Raw genomic sequence first — 18,463 nt, forward strand, 5'->3', positions numbered from 1 at the left:
AATGCAAGCGTAGCCCCTGTCTCAAAGCAGGATCCCGTCATAATCACCTGTATAATGGGAAAATGCAGTTCTGTTAGGCATAAATGTATGTAATACAGTGAGCTTGGCATTTATATTTCCCTTACCACGTTCAAATAATGTGCATGAATGTGTCTCTCTGGGAATTCTTGAGTCATGCACAGATCCTGGCTGTTTTGCTTCCATATTTGTAATATGACACATAGAGTCACACACCATCTAAGAGATTTTAGTCGGTCAACTGCATACTTTTTTTATTCCATTTCTTTATTAATTTGATATAATATTACTAATCTGGAATTTTAAGAATCCTAATAGTAACTTACCAGCACATGTACTCTGTGAACTCCTTTTGGTTCACAAAATCCCCTTCACTGGGGCCTGGTGGGGCCTTGATGGAGATGTGTGTGCAGTCTATGGCACTTTAGGGAAGCCAGCGGGACACATAAGCCGTACTTATTGGCATGGTTATGATAGCATGATCTTCATTAACAATTATAATGTTCCTGCTTTCAACCTTATTGGTGTGTCCTTTAATTGCATCGTAGCTGGTTTGTGTAAACCAAAAAAAATATTATAACCATTGCTGTTATAACTTGGTGATCATATCATTTTTTACAGTGTAAATGTCCTGAACAAGGTTGAAGGCACAGAAGAGAATCTATAGGCTGATGGAGAATGATGATGATAATGCATGTCTTTGTTGGTATCAAGAAATAACACTTCTGATTGAATTTAAACAAATCAATATCTGCAGGCTGCATGTTAAATGATCCCATGCCGTTCAAAGGATTGATTTAAAATAAAATATGGTCAATAGCGTCATCTAGTGGCGAGTGGTTTACATTTTAGCATTTGCCAAACACTTTGTTAAATGTGTCAATGTACATAAATTTTATCAGTTCATTTTTACCAGTTTAATTATTATATTATATTATATTATATTATATTATATTATATTATATTGTTAGTTTTCAACTGACGGAGTAATCTGACATTCCAAACGTCTTGCAAGCTCATTGTTTTATATGTCGTGTAATTTAATCATCAAATGATAATAATACTCTTTATATTACTCGTTTTAAAGAAGCAGTCTTTCAAGTCTTTTTAATGTTTGATAAAGAGGTTGCTATAAAAGTCAGCTCCAGTTCCAGTGCAAACAAACTCTATGAATAGACAGCGCACGATTGCCAAATGCAATAAAAACATTTAAAAAAAAAGAAAGAAAAAAAAGTGAGTTCTCTGTTGGGTAATTATAAGAATTGCTCTTAAAATGGGCATTTGAACATAATTTATACGGATAATATTAATTTTTTTTTATTTTTTTTTTATTAAAAAGTGGTATATATATATATATATATATATATATATATATATATATATATATATATATATATGGTCATCCACCAATCGCTTGGCTGTTATCTTATTGGTGGGCACCAGAGCCATAGAGAGTTAGATGCTTACATGTCCAGAGCAAACCTCTTCACTCCCATTCACATGGTTTTCATTATTCTGATTATTCACACATGGAAACTGCATAGTGTGCCTTTAAAAATGTTAAAAGTAAGAAATTACCACTATAACCAGTAGATGGTGGCAGAGGAGCACTTATTACCATCTGTAGAACTTGGTGCTCATTGTTCTCAATAGTCTGGAGCCCTGTGTTGATATATAATTACAACATTGTTGGTCAGATTGTGTAGCCCTACAAGCAAGCACAGCAAACCTGAAGCTTTTTATTTTTGAAGGAATTTTATTTTTAAAAAGCGTTCATCTCAGAATCAGAATCAAAATGTCAGTAAGTTTTTGTTTTTCTCTCTCTCTGTGGCTCTGCTGAGCACAAGCCGGAAGCGATCTGACGCCATCGCTCACTGACGCAGGCTTCAAAAGCGCGCGCGGAGGAGCAGGAGCACATACTGGTATGTGTCGTCCGTTTCACGCACTTGACATATTTACTTACATATATTTAAAATAAATACCTCACTAAAAACACACACACATTTCAACGTGATATAACGTTCATTGTTAGTTATTTATAAAATGTAAGCAACTATGTAAATACATGGTAAGTTTGATGTATTAAAGTTTCCTAACTTGGCTCTAACAATGTCACAAGTTTCGTTTACATGTTTTGATTTAATTTGACTTTACGTTACATTTCATTGTGAGTTCAAAGTGTCTGTTAATAACGTTACATGTATTATATGTGTTCAACCTTCTTCCGTGAAAGAGGATAATGGTTTTCTGTGGTGCACACAGTGATGGCATCAGTTACGTCACATTTCCTTTAGTGGTTTTACAGTCTTGATTTCTGTGATCGTGATTAATCTGGTCTCTGTATGGCCAGAACCGCTCAATGACAACTCAAAACTAGCCAAAAAACAGCTTAATGTCCAATCAAAGCTAGACCAATACCAAAACATGCCACATTTACAGCTTTCCTTATTTGTCACCCTACTGTATAATGCAATACCTGTATTAAACATCTTTAAACTGCACTACACATAAGTTACACTATTTTACCTGTAAATTTTCCATGTTGTAATCAGAACTTATAAAAATGATATCCATCCTACATGTTCTGACTTGCCTGTTGGTCAAAGATTCTTAAAAGGATATAGCCTAGTTCACCCAAACATGAAAATTGTCATCAGTTTATTTAACCTCACGCTGTTCCAATCCCATGAGACTTTTGTTCATCTTCGCAGCCCAAGTGAAGATCTTTTTCAATGAAATCTGAGAGCTTTCTGTCCCTCCATTAGCCATGTTTCCATCCACTTGTTTTTATGTGAATTTTTGGATATTGCATAATAAAATGCTGGATGGAAACGCCAAGATGTGAATAAAGTCTAAAAATCTGCCTATAAAACGTATGCGCTTATTTGACGCGGATCATTTTTTTTTTATCTGATAAGAAGACGTGCTGTAACTACGATGGAAACACATTTACTGAATAAATCCAAGCCAAAAAAAAACCTTGACTTTGCCTCAACAGACATGCACATAAACTATGATAATTGTTAATGATAAATGATAATACATAAGTGTATGTATTATAAATATCAAATATCATGATTTCTTTAAGGAAAATCATGTTGGTTTTACTATTTTGAGCTGTACAGCTAAACTAATTTCCCCATTTTAAAAATGTAGTCTTACAAGGTAACGGAATATAAAAGAAAAAAGAGTGACAGGCCATTTAGGCCAAAGTAGGGGTGTGTGAAGATGAAAATCTTTATTATTTTATCTTTGTTATTAAAAACAAGAACAAAGATGCACATTACAAATACAATATACTATACAAATTAAATAAACAAATGTTTTATTTTTTTTCACAGTAGGTGTATTTAACAGTAGTGTTCAAGTAAGAAATTGGAAAAATAATGTACAAATGTAGAACAAATGTAGACAAATGTAAAAATAAAACACTACATGCACTAGCTGGGTATTGAAGTAAAATAATGCCAAATGTTTTTGAAACAAAAAAGCCTGTTGAATTGCACTGCTTGAAAAAAATAGGCATTGCATTAACCATGCTTGCATTTTAATGCATTGTATTTTTAGGGCTTGCATTTTTATGGGCTGAAATTCAACATGGTTGAATATTTAAGCTGTGAATATTTCAATTCAAAACATTTCAAACACATTTTCATTAACAAAAATTCAATAATCCATATTCACCTTTCATATTTCACTTGCAAAATATTCAAACTGTTTAAAAATACAACCTAAAATATTCAACAGGCAATTTCTGGTCCATTTTATTTCGCTTTGCAAGTTCGCTTCCACAAATTCAGTGGTTCAAATTCGACAGAAAATACTATGTTGACATCCAGGAACTGCAGGAAAAGCAGTAGATTACCGAGCATACTCTCCATCTGCTGTTAGTCGATCTGACCAGTAGGGGGTACAAAAGCGTGTGTTGTTAAAAAAAGACCAGCAACAGTTAGAACAAGCCATTCATTCATAAAACTAATTTACAGCAATGTAAGTGTATTTGTGATTATTATGACGGCTGTTTTATGTTAAATTCAGTGTCTTCACGGTTACTTTTCCTGTGTAGCCTACATGCATCTTTCTCTACCGTGAACGAGATTATAATGTTATTCCCCGATGCGGATATACAGATCCAATGTTACATTTTTGAGGTTGACATATTTTTCTTGGTTGTTTAGTTGCCTTAACTTTATATTGTGGCGATGTGCTGCATGCAGGCTATTAGGGTTTCCCTCAATACTTCAGGATTCCCCTGCTGGACATATAAAACGCTTAACATAGCTTAATGGACTAATTACAATGATATAAAAGACCAAACTCACAGGCAAGCAGATGGACTCAGAATAATGCGCAAAGTTTAATGCTGAGCGTTTCCCAGTGATAGACTGGCATAAAGTTGGCTTGACATTGAACATTCACACATTTAGGGACCGTCTTTAAAGTGTATACGACATTGGTATACACACGTTTCTAACTTCAATAGCATTTGAACGACTTAGTCATAAAACCAACTGTAAAGTGTTCATGTAGTGTCAGGCATACTGCGCATCCTTTCGATTTTTGATATTTATTCAAATAAATTGAAGTTTGCTATTGAAGTTAGAAACGTGTATGCCAATGTTGTATGCAACTTTAGAGACGGCCCCTAAATGTGCGAATATCCAATGTCAAGCCAATTTTACATTTAGGCTACATTTAGTAATTTAGCAGATGCTTTTATCCAAAGTGATTTACAGTTAAACTAACAATAGGAGGACAACAATTATGCAAGTGCTATGACTCTTCCCAGTTTAAGCTAATGCAGTACGCGTAGGCATACTATCAGGCTTGGGAGGGTTACTTTAAAAATGTATTCCGTTACAATTACAAAATACTTCATAAAAAAAAGTATTCCGTAATGTAATCCAAGTACCACAATATTAAAGTAATGTAATCTGATTACTTTTGCTTCAAGGTCACATATCTAAATAAAGTCAAGCAAGAAGAAATATTATTTAAACATTTTTTTTTTTTTTATTAAGAATTTGGTCCAGTGTAAAATATTGCCAAAATATAAACTATTTAAGAAAATGTCATATAGCTGTAATAGAGTATCTATGTTGTAGCTAAAAAACTATTATAACTAAGCAATCATGTCTCATTTCCACAACTTGGGAACACACAGCCCTGAATGTATATTTATGTAAAGGGCTATACATACATCTAGTGGCTACAGTATGGTATTACAGATTATTTTTGTTTTATTTTTAACTAACATGTACCTTACAAAGCATGTAGAAGTCTGTAATTTTTTATCATAGGTACTCTTCAACTGTGAGTGTGTCAGAATGAGAGTCGTAGATCCAAATGCCAGCAAGCAGTTTATTGACGATAGACGATATGATGACGATATGATGACGATTGGTAGAAACAGTGATTATACTCAAAACACCACAAATAGCAGGGATGCGGATGCCAAATTGGAACTGGATGAAGAGAACTCCAAACGATCTCCAGAAGTCTGGAAACACAGACGAGATTGAGGAAATAACTCCGTAAGGAAACTCAGGCACTGGAACTGGGTAAGAGAGCACAAACCAGAGTGACGAACCGACACCCAGCAATAATCACTCCCGCTAGATATAGGCAGCTAACAACAGAAGTAACTAGCTACAGCTGCGGACTGATTAAGTGATCAGCTGGTTACTAAGCAACAAACAAGCACTACACACTCAGACCCCAAACCCACAACAACCAACAGATACACAAAATGAACACATGGATCGATGAACCGTGACAGTACCCCCTTCCCCTAAGAGTGCCTCCTGGCACTCCCAGGAGAGCCTACCTGGCGATTGTAATCGTCGATAAGGGAGCTAAGAACAAGAGGAACAGGTGAGCACACTCAAACAAGGAACAGGTGAACACACTCAGGTAAACAAGGAGTCAAACAAGGGAGCAGAGAACATGAACAGATGACAACACTCAGACAAGGAACAGGTGACAACACTCAGACAAATGAGGACTCAACTAGACAAGGGCGTGGTACAGGGAAACGAGGAAGGAACAGAGGAGCACATGGCCAACACAAACAAAGATAGAGCCATATGTTGAAGTACAACACAAACATAGACACATGAAACAAAGACATAGACAAAGCTGCCAGGGCAGAACCCTGACAGTACCCCCCTTCTAATGGACGCCTCCAGGCATCCAAACCAGGCATAGAAGTCCACGGGGGAAACAACTGGGGAGGTGGGTAGGGCGAAAACATGGAAGTCCCAAACTGACCAGGGAACACAGAGGGAGGGATGGGACGGGTGGGAACAGAACCGGGAAAAAAGTTCAAGGCTGACAAAAAAGGTGCCGGCTTAGGGGAACCATAACCAGGAAACGCAGAGGGTGGGATGGGAGGAATGGGAACTTGATAAGAGGCACTCTTAGACACAGGAACTGGCCTAACTGATCTGGGCTTCCAACTGGGCTTGACAGACTTGGGGGCAAAGACAGAACTGGTAGGATCGGTGAAGGTCTTGGAAACCGGTAGTGGGACTGACTCAGGTGCTCCCTCCTGGGTTGCGCTGGCGTGCAAGGGGACTGACTCAGGATCGCCCTCATGGGCTGCGCTCTCAGGAACAGCGGACTCTGGAACAGCTTCCTCTGAAGCTGGCTCGGAAACAGCACTCTCTGTAGCAGACTCGGGAACAGCTTCCTTTGAAGCTGGCTCGGAAACAGCACTCTCTGTAGCAGACTCGGGAACAGCTTCCTCTGAAGCTGGCTCGGAAACAGCGCTCTCTGTAGCAGACTCGGGAACAGCCTCCTCTGAAGCTAGCTCGGAAACTGCTCTCTCAGCAGCGGGCTCTGGGACTGAGTTCACAGGAGTGGGTGCTGGAACCGCTCTCTCAGCAGCGGGCTCTGGGACTGAGTTCACAGGAGTGAGTGCTGGAACCGCTCTCTCAGCAGCGGGCTCTGGGACTGAGTTCACAGAAGTGGGTGCTGGGACCGCTCTCTCAGCAGCGGGGCGCTGGGACTGAGTTCACAGGAGTGGGTGCTGGGACCGCTCTCTCAGCAGTGGGCGGGGGGACCACCTTCACAGCAGCGGGCTCGCATTCTGTGGTCACAACAGGTTTGGCAGAAATTTCTAGGGACTTGACAAGATTTGTAAGACATTCAGAGAAGGCTTCTGCAGCAATGATAACAGGCATCTTGGAACTGGCCTCTGCGAACATGTAAGGACTGGTAGAAATTGTCTCGGAGGGAATGACACTACTAGTCAACGGCTTAGAAATTGATTTCACTGGACTTGATACCTCAGGAACCACTGGACCTGGAGCTTGAGAATAGAGAATCATAGACTGTTTTGTGCGGGCCTTTCTCTTCTTCCTCTTTCGACGAGCTGATACTGTTTGCTGGACTGCCTCTGTAACATCTTCAGCTAACTCAGCCAACCCAGGCAGAATAGCAGTGACCTTCGTCGACTCAGCAGTGACTGAGACAGACTTGGCAGACTCTGAAGTAACAGGAAAACTCTTGGCAGTTACAGAGAAGACAGAGTTTAAGTCAGCAGACTCAGAGATGGCTGGAACTGACTTGAATGTCTGAGAGATGACAGTAGTTGACTTGCCTGGTTCTTGAATAACAGAAATTGACTCTGTTGAACTCAGTCCCAGCGCCCCCGCTGCTGAGAGAGCGGTCCCAGCACCCACTTCTGATTCCAGATTTTGAAGTGACTGGGACTGACCTGGATGCTTGGGAGAAGATGGTGGTTAGTTTGACTGACTCTGGGGTAGCTGTGATGGACTGGACTGCCCTCTTCTCTCTGGATCTTAGTTTCTTGGTAGAAGCCAGAGGAGGATCATAAACTTGACGTGTCAGGTGATGAAGGGCAGGGTGATTGCAGCAAGCAGATTCTGGTCCACTTGGCATTCCCCACTTACTGCGATTAACAAGGTACCTAGAGAAACCCCAGAAATCCAGAATACTGAGAGAATCCATCTCCCCTGCAGGCAGGGGGTCATCCAAGCAGGAGTTAAAAATGTCCTTGAGAGCAGCGTCATTATAATCTAGCCCCACAGACATGGTCCAAAAGAATTGGGCAAAAAAACCCACCTCAGAGCCATCCTGGCGAAGAGCAGTGAGACCACGATGACGAGCCATTCTCTCCCGCATGTTAGCAGGTGGCAGGATCTTGATGCTCATTCTGCTGAGTCCTGAACTGGCCAGTACATTCTGCAATTCCGCCGTGCTTGCTGGATCCATTGATGGTTGGTTTGTTCTGTCAGAATGAGAGTCGTAGATCCAAATGCAAGCAAGCAGTTTATTGACGACAGGTTAAAACAGTGATAATACTCAAAACACCACGTATAACAGGCGGGCGACCAGGGTACAAATTCACAGGAGAGGATGAGTAAATTACATTTACTTCTTTAATCAGTTTAGACAGGCCTGCGCCTCTGCGAAAGAAAGGCTGGGCAGAATGAGGTTTGTGCAGATGTTTGTAAATGGCTTCTTCACTATATAAAGGTCTTCCATGATCAAGCCTTGAAATATCTGGGAAATTAAAAAAAGTTTTTTATAGACTTATAATACATAAAAGTAAAACAAAATCATGGATATTTCTATAGCAGAATATGTAAATGGTGTAAATGTAAAAAAAAAAAAAAAGTAACATTTTTTTTTTTTTTTTTTAACCCAAGAGCAATGGTAGTTAAATAGTGGTATTGAAACCTCTCTATAGAGTGCCAGCCCACTTTTTCAGCAGCCTTAGTTCTGGAAATATTTTTCCCAAAGGGATTCTATAAAAGTCTATGTTTAAGAGTTATTAGACATAACATATAAGACATATAAGAAAAACACAGCATTGCAAATTTTAATTTAAAGCAAATTTTTAAATTGAACAAAAAGACAAAGGTACAAGACCGTACTTTGTGGCTTTATTGAGGGAATTCTACTTTTATATATGATTATAAAAAATTTTCTTTTAACAACCTCATAGCTCACAGTAAGTCTGTTTTTAAAGTTATTCATTATCGTTCAAAATTGTTTCCCCTATGGAGAAAACGAATGGGATGATTTTTATTGACTGTGGCTTTCTATTACTGACACTGACCATGGGAACTCTTTATACAGACAATCCCAGCAGAGTTTCTTGCTTTTATTGAAATTCTGACCACATAATTCATAATGAAACATGTATTAAATTTGGGTGGGAAAAGGGTCAAATAGAAGCATTTCTAGAAAATTATGTGGGCTCCACTAAACAACTTCAGGTTGTTTGAACAAATGCTTGAACACACTTGAACAAATGCTTATTTTTGTTTCTAGTCTAGTTATTTTGTCTGTTGACTTCTGTCACTTTTCATTTCTTTTCATTCTGTAGTCATGAAAAGCAGGACCTGCAGCGTTCGATAGATTCTAAGCAACGTGGCCTGGCTGATATGGAAAACAGTCGAAATAACCAAATTTGTCGTTTTGGAGAGCACATGCCAGCACTGCTGAGGGCTATAGATGAGGTTGACCGCCGGGGTCAGTTCAAGAGGAAACCCGTTGGACCACTCGGTAAGTATCCTGAACTTTACAGCTTGGACAAGTTACTTCTCTCTCATTTATTTCAGGATGTAGTTTAGCTCTTAAGCCCAGAGTATACTTCAGTTTACGCATACTCATGCCGATGCCCATGTTGACACGCGCTTATGTGAAATGATCAAAATATACCGCAACTCTAGTTAAAATGAGTATAAATACAGTTTTATTGATCATAACTTCTGGAGAGAAAAAGCTAAAATACTAGACAATGATGAAACTCACACACACACTTTAAATGGAGTATACTTTGACAAGCAATGTCATATGGAATTCTTTTGTTTCTAGGATTCTGCATCCGACTTCGGGATCCAGAGCTGGCTCTTGCAGTGGAGAGCTGTCTGAAATCTCTGATGTTAGCTTTCTGTTGCGATAACTACGCTGACGAGAGAGAGTTACAGAAAATCATAAGTCGCTGCTTCCCGCCTGGCAGAAGACCTCAGATCATCGTCAACACATTTACTGACACGCTCTACAATGTCAGCAGCAGGTAGCTGAAGATCACCTGACCTGCAAACTTATTTAGCAATGGTTACCAAATGTTTTCTGTTATTCGTCTTTATTCTGCTTATTCTGTTACTCTGCTTTATTTCAATTTCCTGTAAATGTGTTTTGACAGTATTAAATGCTGTTAATATACTGGTAAATCCACATTTGATTTGCATCTTGAGTTGTTTTGTATAAGGTCATATTTGCAGGAATTTTTTCTTTCTAATGTCACCTGGAAACATGACTACATGTGCACCAGTAATGTGATTATTTCTAATAATCAGAGTAAGAACTTAAGCACAGTTAGATGCTTACATGTCAAGAGCAAACCTCTTCACTCCCGTTCACATGGTTTTCATTATTCTGATTATTCACAGAATTGTGGTTATTTTTACCACCATTATTCACTTACCCCAATGCGCAGCACAAATGAGGAACTCACATACAGTTGTTTAATCTACTTGCATCAAATAGAAAACACATTTCTATGGGCGTGTCTAAAATGTCTTCATTTCGATATATTTGACTATTAATATACTGCATTATATTCATGTCGTGCAACGTTGTTAACATGAACTTCAGCACACAAAAAATGTTCTGCCTTCTTCACTGCTGTTTACAAATCTACACATGAAAAAGTCATCTGTGTACGTCACAAGCACATGCTCACTTTTGTCAATGAAATAGATTCAATTTAAGTGTTTAAATGCCTGTTTATTACTGTGATTTAAAATATGTATATCCCACATTTTATCACGATTGATTTCATCTCATGCTGGTTTTTAGCCAGTACTAGTTTGTCCTTCAAAGTACCAAAGGTACTTCACTGATTGTGAAGATGGATGAAATATCTGCATCTTTTTCATTTGTTTTCAGGGCTGTCAATCACCCTGAATACCCATCAGTCCTCCAGGCACTTGACATTGAGAATGCAGTTGTGGCCAACTGCCTGATCGACAAGAGGGGAATCGAAACCATTCTGCTCATCAAGGTGAGACTGGGAGGAAGACCACGAGCATTTTACTGCTTTTCCACATCCTGTGAAGTGAAGGACTCTGTTCATCTTTTCCACAGAACTCTAAAGATGCGAGAAGGGTCATGATGAGTGGACATCCACCACGCAATTGCAGGGAGGCTTTCACACAAGAAGGGGACCAGGTCTACTATAAATCTTACTACACCTGCGATCAGAACCGAGCGCTCTACCTCAGCAAAGATGTCTAAGAGGAAATCCGGTTTGAAAAACATTCAACAAATTTTTTAGATGCATGGCAAAAAACATATCATATGGTTATCCTAGTCTTTGGTCTTTCAAAATCCCTAACTTTAAATGAAAATTTCTACATGTAACATGTAACTAAACCGCAGGGCGATACCCACAACTGTATTGATGAGATTTTTACATCAACACATTTGGAGAGAAAATCCCTGTTCATACTGTAACGACAATGACTATGACATGCGGTCACATGCTGTTCAAATTAGTAAATCCTGATCTCCAAGTCTGCTTGAACGGTCAAAATTGCATCTTTGTGGCTCCCCCGAGGGACATTTGAGTCACATAAGGAAACCCTGTTTTCTTAGAATCCCCTCTAAAACCCCCATTTCAGCTCTGGACTCCCTGTGACTTTTACAACCTCACAGACTCGTGACATTCCAGAACACACACACACGTACACACACACACACACACACACACCAACATCCTGTTGTGTTTAACTTAAAATGTGTGTAACTCAGACTGGTATCTGAACTTCCTGAATGTATGCGTGATTAATGTTGTTTTGATCATATAGTTCTGATCTTCGAGTGTTTGGATCTGAAATGTATTTTTGAAGGATGTTCTCCCAGTAGAATCGCATTCCGTAACCCGAGCTCATTGGCAGGTCATAAAATTTGACCACAGAGCTATCCAGCCCTATGCATGAGATAACAGGGTCGCAACATTCCAACACACACACATACAAACACACTTTGGACTGTGAAACAGAAACCCCCTACAGAAAAGGACTTTTACCCATAAAGTCACTCTTAAAGGTACTAAATATATAAATGTGTGTGTTAAGAGGTGTGTGTAAACCATAGGAAAGCATATGTCCTATTTGTGACCTTAATAGAACTGCTATTGCCTATACAAATGCATAATAATGTATCGTTGCATGGCTACAACGCCTAGATTCTATTTTTGATATCTCTGTAATCCTCTCCAGCTAACGGAGTTGAATTCCAATAACAGAATTCAGTGATGCGCATTGTTTTATAAGTTCATATGTCTGGAGAAAATCCTCTCCAGTTAAAGTCAATCATGACTCATTCGAGTGGGCGTGTCTAACCGGACAAAGGAATCTTCCCGCTCGAAAAATCTCGACAGCTGATTCGTCCTACACGAAGGAGGGGACGGCACCTGGGACACTGATAAAAGTCCTAAACCTTCTCTCATCCCCTCCTCTCAACTCATCCAACTTCTCTGGACCCTCCTCCCCGGCGCAGCGCTTCTCCAAGGAACATCTGAAGGAGGCCCTGGCCTTCTCCATCGAACGAACCCATGTTCGAGTCGTAACAGCCGGTCTTTGCAACTAAGATTTCCAGCCTCTCCCATCCCGGGAGACGAATCTGAACTTTCTCGGTAACGTTAAATTCAAGTGAGCCTTTACATCGTTTTTCAAAACGACCCAGAAGAAGAAGCTAGACGCAAACCAGCCGGACACGCGCACGCGCGTCCCCTTTTCAGCATCACACTGAAAGAGTACCACATCTCGCAAGTATATTGATTCCTATAAAAGCTGTTCCAGGTGTCTAGGTCTTAGGTCTGTGATTTAAGTTACCCTCTATCTTCCCTCTATATCTTTCTTTCTTTCATTCCATTTTCATTCTGATCACGCTATGTTTATGTTTTTGTTCGGTTAAATGTTTATTCGTTTGTTTGCATTTTTACGTACGTTTATGTTTGTAGTTTATATAATCTCTAGTGTGTGCCATTTTATTAATAAACCCATTTATACTTTTAACTGGCTCTGTGTTTGAAAACCCACTTTTTATAAAGTCAATGAAACAAAAGATCTATAAAGCTACAAGCTCGATATTGACTACCTTGAGTAGTTTTAATTCATAAACTCAGAAAGTTTGATATTCGCGGCCAGAAGATAAAACTTTCTTGGAGTTTGAAAAGAGATAACCCCTTCTTAACTGTAATGATCAGACAGTACAGAACAAGGTAATCTCGATAATTGATAAAATAAATGTACATGCGACTTATGAATTATGACCATGAGTCATAAATATTAATATCCCCTATATTCTTGAGCTAATTCACATTTACCCCGAGTCGTTTACGCTACAATACAAAGGAAGATGACTATAATGATCTTTCTAAAAAAAAACGTTATAAATTTAAAAGAATAGTCCACTCCATAATGATAACAGCACATAGAAACAATTTAATTGATTAAATTGACACATTAAATTGATCAAGTTACAGTAAAGACATTTATAATGTTATAGATAAAATTTTAAATAATGATTTTCTTTCTGTTCATCAAAGAATCCTGAGAAAATATATCAAGGTTTCACACAATTATTATTATTAATTATAAATATTATTCACACAATAATCTGTATAACACACCTAACTATTTCAAATTGTCTAGATTTCCTCAGTTGGATATTACTTCATCAGGCCAACAAATTTCAAAAAAGGCTTGTATTTTCCTTGATTCATCACACAATACCACTGATTTCTTACTATAGAAAATACCGCGTTTTTAGTCGTTTTTGTGGATCCATGTTAACGGGGGCCATTTTGACAACATTGCCGCCTGTTTGCGGAATACGCAAAAGTAAACTTTTACGTTTCTAGTACATAGTTGTTGTGTAAACTTACCCAATTTTGTATTTCCTCTGTGAGAATATTGCAAGTTTTATGGCCGGTCAGGTGCTTGGTAAAAATTCTGCGTAATTTACTTCCATTGTCTTGTACCTTTCACTAGGCCTGTCGCGATAGTCAATAAATCAATTAATCGCACAATAAAAACAATTAGCTCGATAATTTTTCCGGCCGCGATAATTCCATTTGCATGCTTGTTTGTTTTCCTCCTCTCTCTCTCTCTCTCTCTCTCTACCAAAGAGACTGGATGACCACTCTCGGTTCCTTAGCGTATAGGAGGAGTGAACCCTCTTGTCAGTTGCATGGTCTTTGTGTGGGGAGGCGGCACTTGTCAGTCACATGGTCTTTGTATGGGAAAGCGCCGGCGGGACTGCTTGCGGCGACTGCCGGGAGAGAGAAAAGACACTAGTTGTGAGTTAAAGAAAAAGATGGAATTGGTTTCAAAGCCAAACGCGACAGCGAGCCCGATCTCATGAAAATGCGTATCTATACCACAAATGTTTTTTCTCGTGCCATTTCAATATTGATTTATACGCAAACAATTGTTTTTGCGTGCATATGAAACGCACTTTATGGCGTGTAATACGCACGCACTCCTCACCCCTAAAGGCCAATTTATACTTCTGCGTCGAGTGTACGCCGTAGTGTACGTCGTAGGCTACGCACGTAGGCGACGCCGTCGTGAGCATTTATACTTCTGCGAATGTCTGTGTTGCTCTGCAGTTACACCGCCTAAACGCTAGTTGGCGCGGGTGGGTTTTAATGTTCCACTGTGTTTACATTCCTCGCGGCTGTTTTGAGTTTAGGTTTCTACGAGCAATGGCGACTGAAGGAGTCATACAGATGGCTGTATTTCCGCACTTCTTCAAGCAATCTCTCGGTCACTTGGTCTATTTCCATGGCTCTTCACTGATCTTCGGAATTTAAAAATGGCGGGCGGGCGGTGCAGAGTGCAGAAGATCATTCCGGAAATGCGTAGGAGGAAACGCGATGCTATCCAGCCGACCAATCACAGATCTTGCGGTCCGCGTCGCCGCGACGCGTAGTTAAATTTTTTAGGAGGTGCGCGTCAGGGTACGGCGAAGGGTACGACGTATGGTACACGTCAATGCGTATGCAACGCCGTACCTTCTACGCGCACCCGACGCAGAAGTATAAATTGGCCTTAATCCTAACCAAGTATTTTCAGTGCGTAGCATATACACTCAATAAAGTGCATCTCCGTCTTCCCGACAGTAAGTTACACAATCACTTGGGCGTTTGTTTAGTCGACAAAGTCAGAGGGGTTACCAGGATGTCATGTTTGGGGGGGCATTTGGCTTGTTTGGGGGGGGCAACATTAACAATTGAAAAAATCGGCGCAAAATTAAGCTATACTACACACAATCTGTTTTAGTGCATATCTTTTTCTAAGCCAGGAACCCAGAGATAGGCACAGGGCCCCTATTAGACTATAGGACTATCACATAAAAGTTAGTTAAACCAGGTCAACATTAATAATATGATGATGATATTATTATTATTGACAGATTCATATATATATATCAGATCACGGTGATTGCCTGATGATGAGTGACAGGTGTTTGCTTGTGAGAAGATGTACACGAATAGGCTACCGAGAAGGACGAGAGTTTTTTAAATGAATCTGAAGTCACGTTTGTATAGACAAGAGGTAAATTAATTTGTTTCTTCTTCTAAGCTGTTCCAGACGTAGGTGCTACTTTTAGGGCTAGAATGCTTCGTGAATTACTCTTAGTAAAACACATTAGGAGTCTAAAGTTATGAGTTTCTCTTAAATTCGCCAGTTAGGAGCTACTTGTAGCCTCTTATAAGATTCTTTGTGAATGCGGCCCCAGGTAAAAAATTTTGATATGCTTATTTGAACAGAATGAGAACAGTATTTGAATGTTATTCTCCGGTTGTAAGTGGCTTTGGATAAAAGTGTCTGCTAAATAATTAAATGTAAATTTAAACATGTAGGTCTAGATTAAAGGAAACATATTAGGCTACAGTGGTTCAGGAGACCTAGAGAGTTGAAATAAAAGCTATTTTTGTGAAACTATAAGAATTGAAATTATGATATGATTAGCAGAGGCAACATAACTTTTTTTAAATATAGTTTTATTTTTATTTTTTATTATTAGTGGTGCTTGCCATAGGCAAATATTATTATTCTTTTACCCTTTTTGTGAACTATTGTAGTACTTATTCATGGATTTCATCAGGTCCCTGATACATCCAGTGTATCCTATCTACAGGACCAGTCTGCGGCTAGTCTTGGCAAATTCAGAAACAAATTCATTCATGTCCAGACCTTTTGTGATTTTTTTTTTTTTTTTTTTTTTTGTGCCAAAATGACCAAATCTCTCTTCCTTAGGTGGAAAAACAAGTTCTTTGTGAATTGCAAGATTTATTGTGCTAAAATTTAAATGCAAAAGAAAAGGTATGAGTCTGCTGTTTTTGTCAATTTTTGTTGGGTCAGACCCATCTGCTAGCGATGGAAAAATATGCACAAAAAAAATCCACTTTTACATTTTTATTTATCATCAGATGGACAGATCATTTCTCAGGGGAGGTAGGGTTTATCCTAGGCACTGCCTCCCCCTAGACACGCCCCTGGACAAAGTAACAGGAGGACAGTGCAAAATAGTGTGATATGGCCTGTTGAGGCTTTTTTTTTTATTTGTTTACAAATGTCCTAACCAGCAGTTTTGCCTGTTATGGAATGTATCACTATTTATGTCTGAGCCTAATGTTTAATATTTTTTGAAGTGCAATTTTGTTTACATCCATTTTATTTATTGTTTTTGGTATTTATTCAAGTGATTTTTTTTGTTAACAGACACTGAGAGTCCAATGCTTTTATTGTTTTTGGTTGTTTTGTTCATTTTTTGTGGATATTTAAAATGTTTTCCGTTTTCAATGTTTAATATTCTTAAGAAATAAAAGTTTATAGATCTTTGAAAAGGTGTACCTGCATTATTATGCCATTATCATTATATTAGATGAAAATGGTCTCGAACGACAATATTATCGTTTATCGCAATAATTTCTTGGACAATTTATCGTCCAGTAATATTTGTTATCGTGACAGGCCTACCTTTCACCACAATAAGCAGCATAGTGTAAATTACTATTCTTTTTTTTTTTTTTAACTGTTGATGATACGTGTACATTGTACCAGTCAGAAAACTCCATAATCACCCCAAATTGTCACTTGTTCCTTATTTTGAACTTCATTGTTTTTGAAAAATTAATCCGGTAGCTGCTAATGCTGTCAGCTATATGTTTGAATGTCAATGTGATCTGAAAAACACATTTAATTCAAGATTACCTTGATGGCAATAAATCTGTGATGTGATATCTACGATATAAGAGTATATGGAGTATATGCTTTTTACAGTAAAATGCTTATTAAAAATAAAAATTGTCAAAATTTAAAATGGTTTAACTTCACATTATATATGTAATTTTACTGTAAAATACTGTTAAATGTGTGTTTTTGGATATAAAAACTATGTATTACCAAATAACTTACAGTAAAATAACAAATAAAAAATCACAGTAAAAGGACCTTCCCAGGAGTCCCTGCATGACACATATCATATGATTATGTTATTTAAATCGTTTTGTTTCTTCTTGTTTTTCTTATCAGTAATGTGCATTCAGGTGTTTTGTATCACACTTTCTGTTATTTAATTAAGGTTTATGACATTATTTTAGCATTTGTGTATGACCCATGGCCTAGTGAACAGGCCACTCGATCAACTCTTGTTTCATCGTGTGGCTTTCTGTTAAACCTCCTGTATTATTATGGTGGTCTTAGTACATTTTAAGGTAAAGAGCAGATTTACTGGCCCAGAAAATGCATTAAAGAGATCGTTAATATAGTCCAAGTGACTCTAGTGGCTCAATCTTAAGTTTATAAAGCGACGAGAATACTTTTTGTGCGAAAAATATATATATAATTACGACTTTATTCCACTATTCATTTCCTTCTCTCTGGGCCTCGAGTTTTTTCACGTAGACTAACTGCGTAGCGCGTCTGTGTTATACATCACACGTAGGCTCACTATTGGCCGACGCTGGTCATGTGTGTGATGCGTGTGATGCACAACACAGAAGCGCTACGCTATTACACTACGTGAAAAGACTCGAGGCCCAGAGAGAAGAAAATTAATAGTGGAATAAAGTCGTTATTTTAGTTTTTTTTTTGCGCACAAAAAGTATTCTCATCGCTTTATAAACTTAAGATTGAGCCACTGGAGTCACTTGGACTATATTAACGATGTCTTTAATCAAAAATATCTTAATTCGTGTTCTGTGTCTTACGGGGTTGGAACAACATGAGGGTGAGTAATTACTGACAGAATTTTCATTTTTGGGTGAACTAACCCTTTAACTCCAAGTCCTCCAGAGTCGTGGCCAAAGCCAATTCGAAAGACTATTCTCCAGCAGCAGCTCTTCTTTGTTTTCAAGTGGCAGGGAACCGTCGCAACTCTGTCGTCATTA

The 18,463-nt window shown here is 38.5% G+C and overlaps 2 protein-coding genes across 2 annotated transcripts; one reads left to right on the forward strand and one right to left on the reverse strand.

Annotated features, from left to right (window-relative positions):
• Positions 1-3,432: 3,432 nt before the first annotated feature.
• On the reverse strand, positions 3,433-8,268 carry LOC309501654 (uncharacterized protein). The gene is made up of 2 exons (XM_082173817.1): positions 7,083-8,268; positions 3,433-7,027 (listed from the first exon to the last, which is right to left on the reverse strand). The coding sequence occupies exons 1-2, from the start codon at positions 7,347-7,349 to the stop codon at positions 6,008-6,010; spliced, it is 1,287 nt and encodes a 428-aa protein (XP_082029943.1). The 5' UTR covers positions 7,350-8,268; the 3' UTR covers positions 3,433-6,007.
• Positions 8,269-8,456: 188 nt separating this feature from the next.
• Positions 8,457-11,448, forward strand: LOC309501673 (structural maintenance of chromosomes protein 6-like). The gene is made up of 5 exons (XM_082173842.1): positions 8,457-8,478; positions 9,377-9,555; positions 9,868-10,069; positions 10,945-11,059; positions 11,143-11,448. The coding sequence occupies exons 1-5, from the start codon at positions 8,474-8,476 to the stop codon at positions 11,290-11,292; spliced, it is 651 nt and encodes a 216-aa protein (XP_082029968.1). The 5' UTR covers positions 8,457-8,473; the 3' UTR covers positions 11,293-11,448.
• The last annotated feature ends 7,015 nt before the right edge of the window (positions 11,449-18,463 follow it).

The sequence above is a fragment of the Leuciscus leuciscus genome (genome assembly GCF_965113295.1).
Source record: "Leuciscus leuciscus genome assembly, chromosome: 6".
NCBI lineage: Eukaryota > Metazoa > Chordata > Actinopteri > Cypriniformes > Leuciscidae > Leuciscus > Leuciscus leuciscus.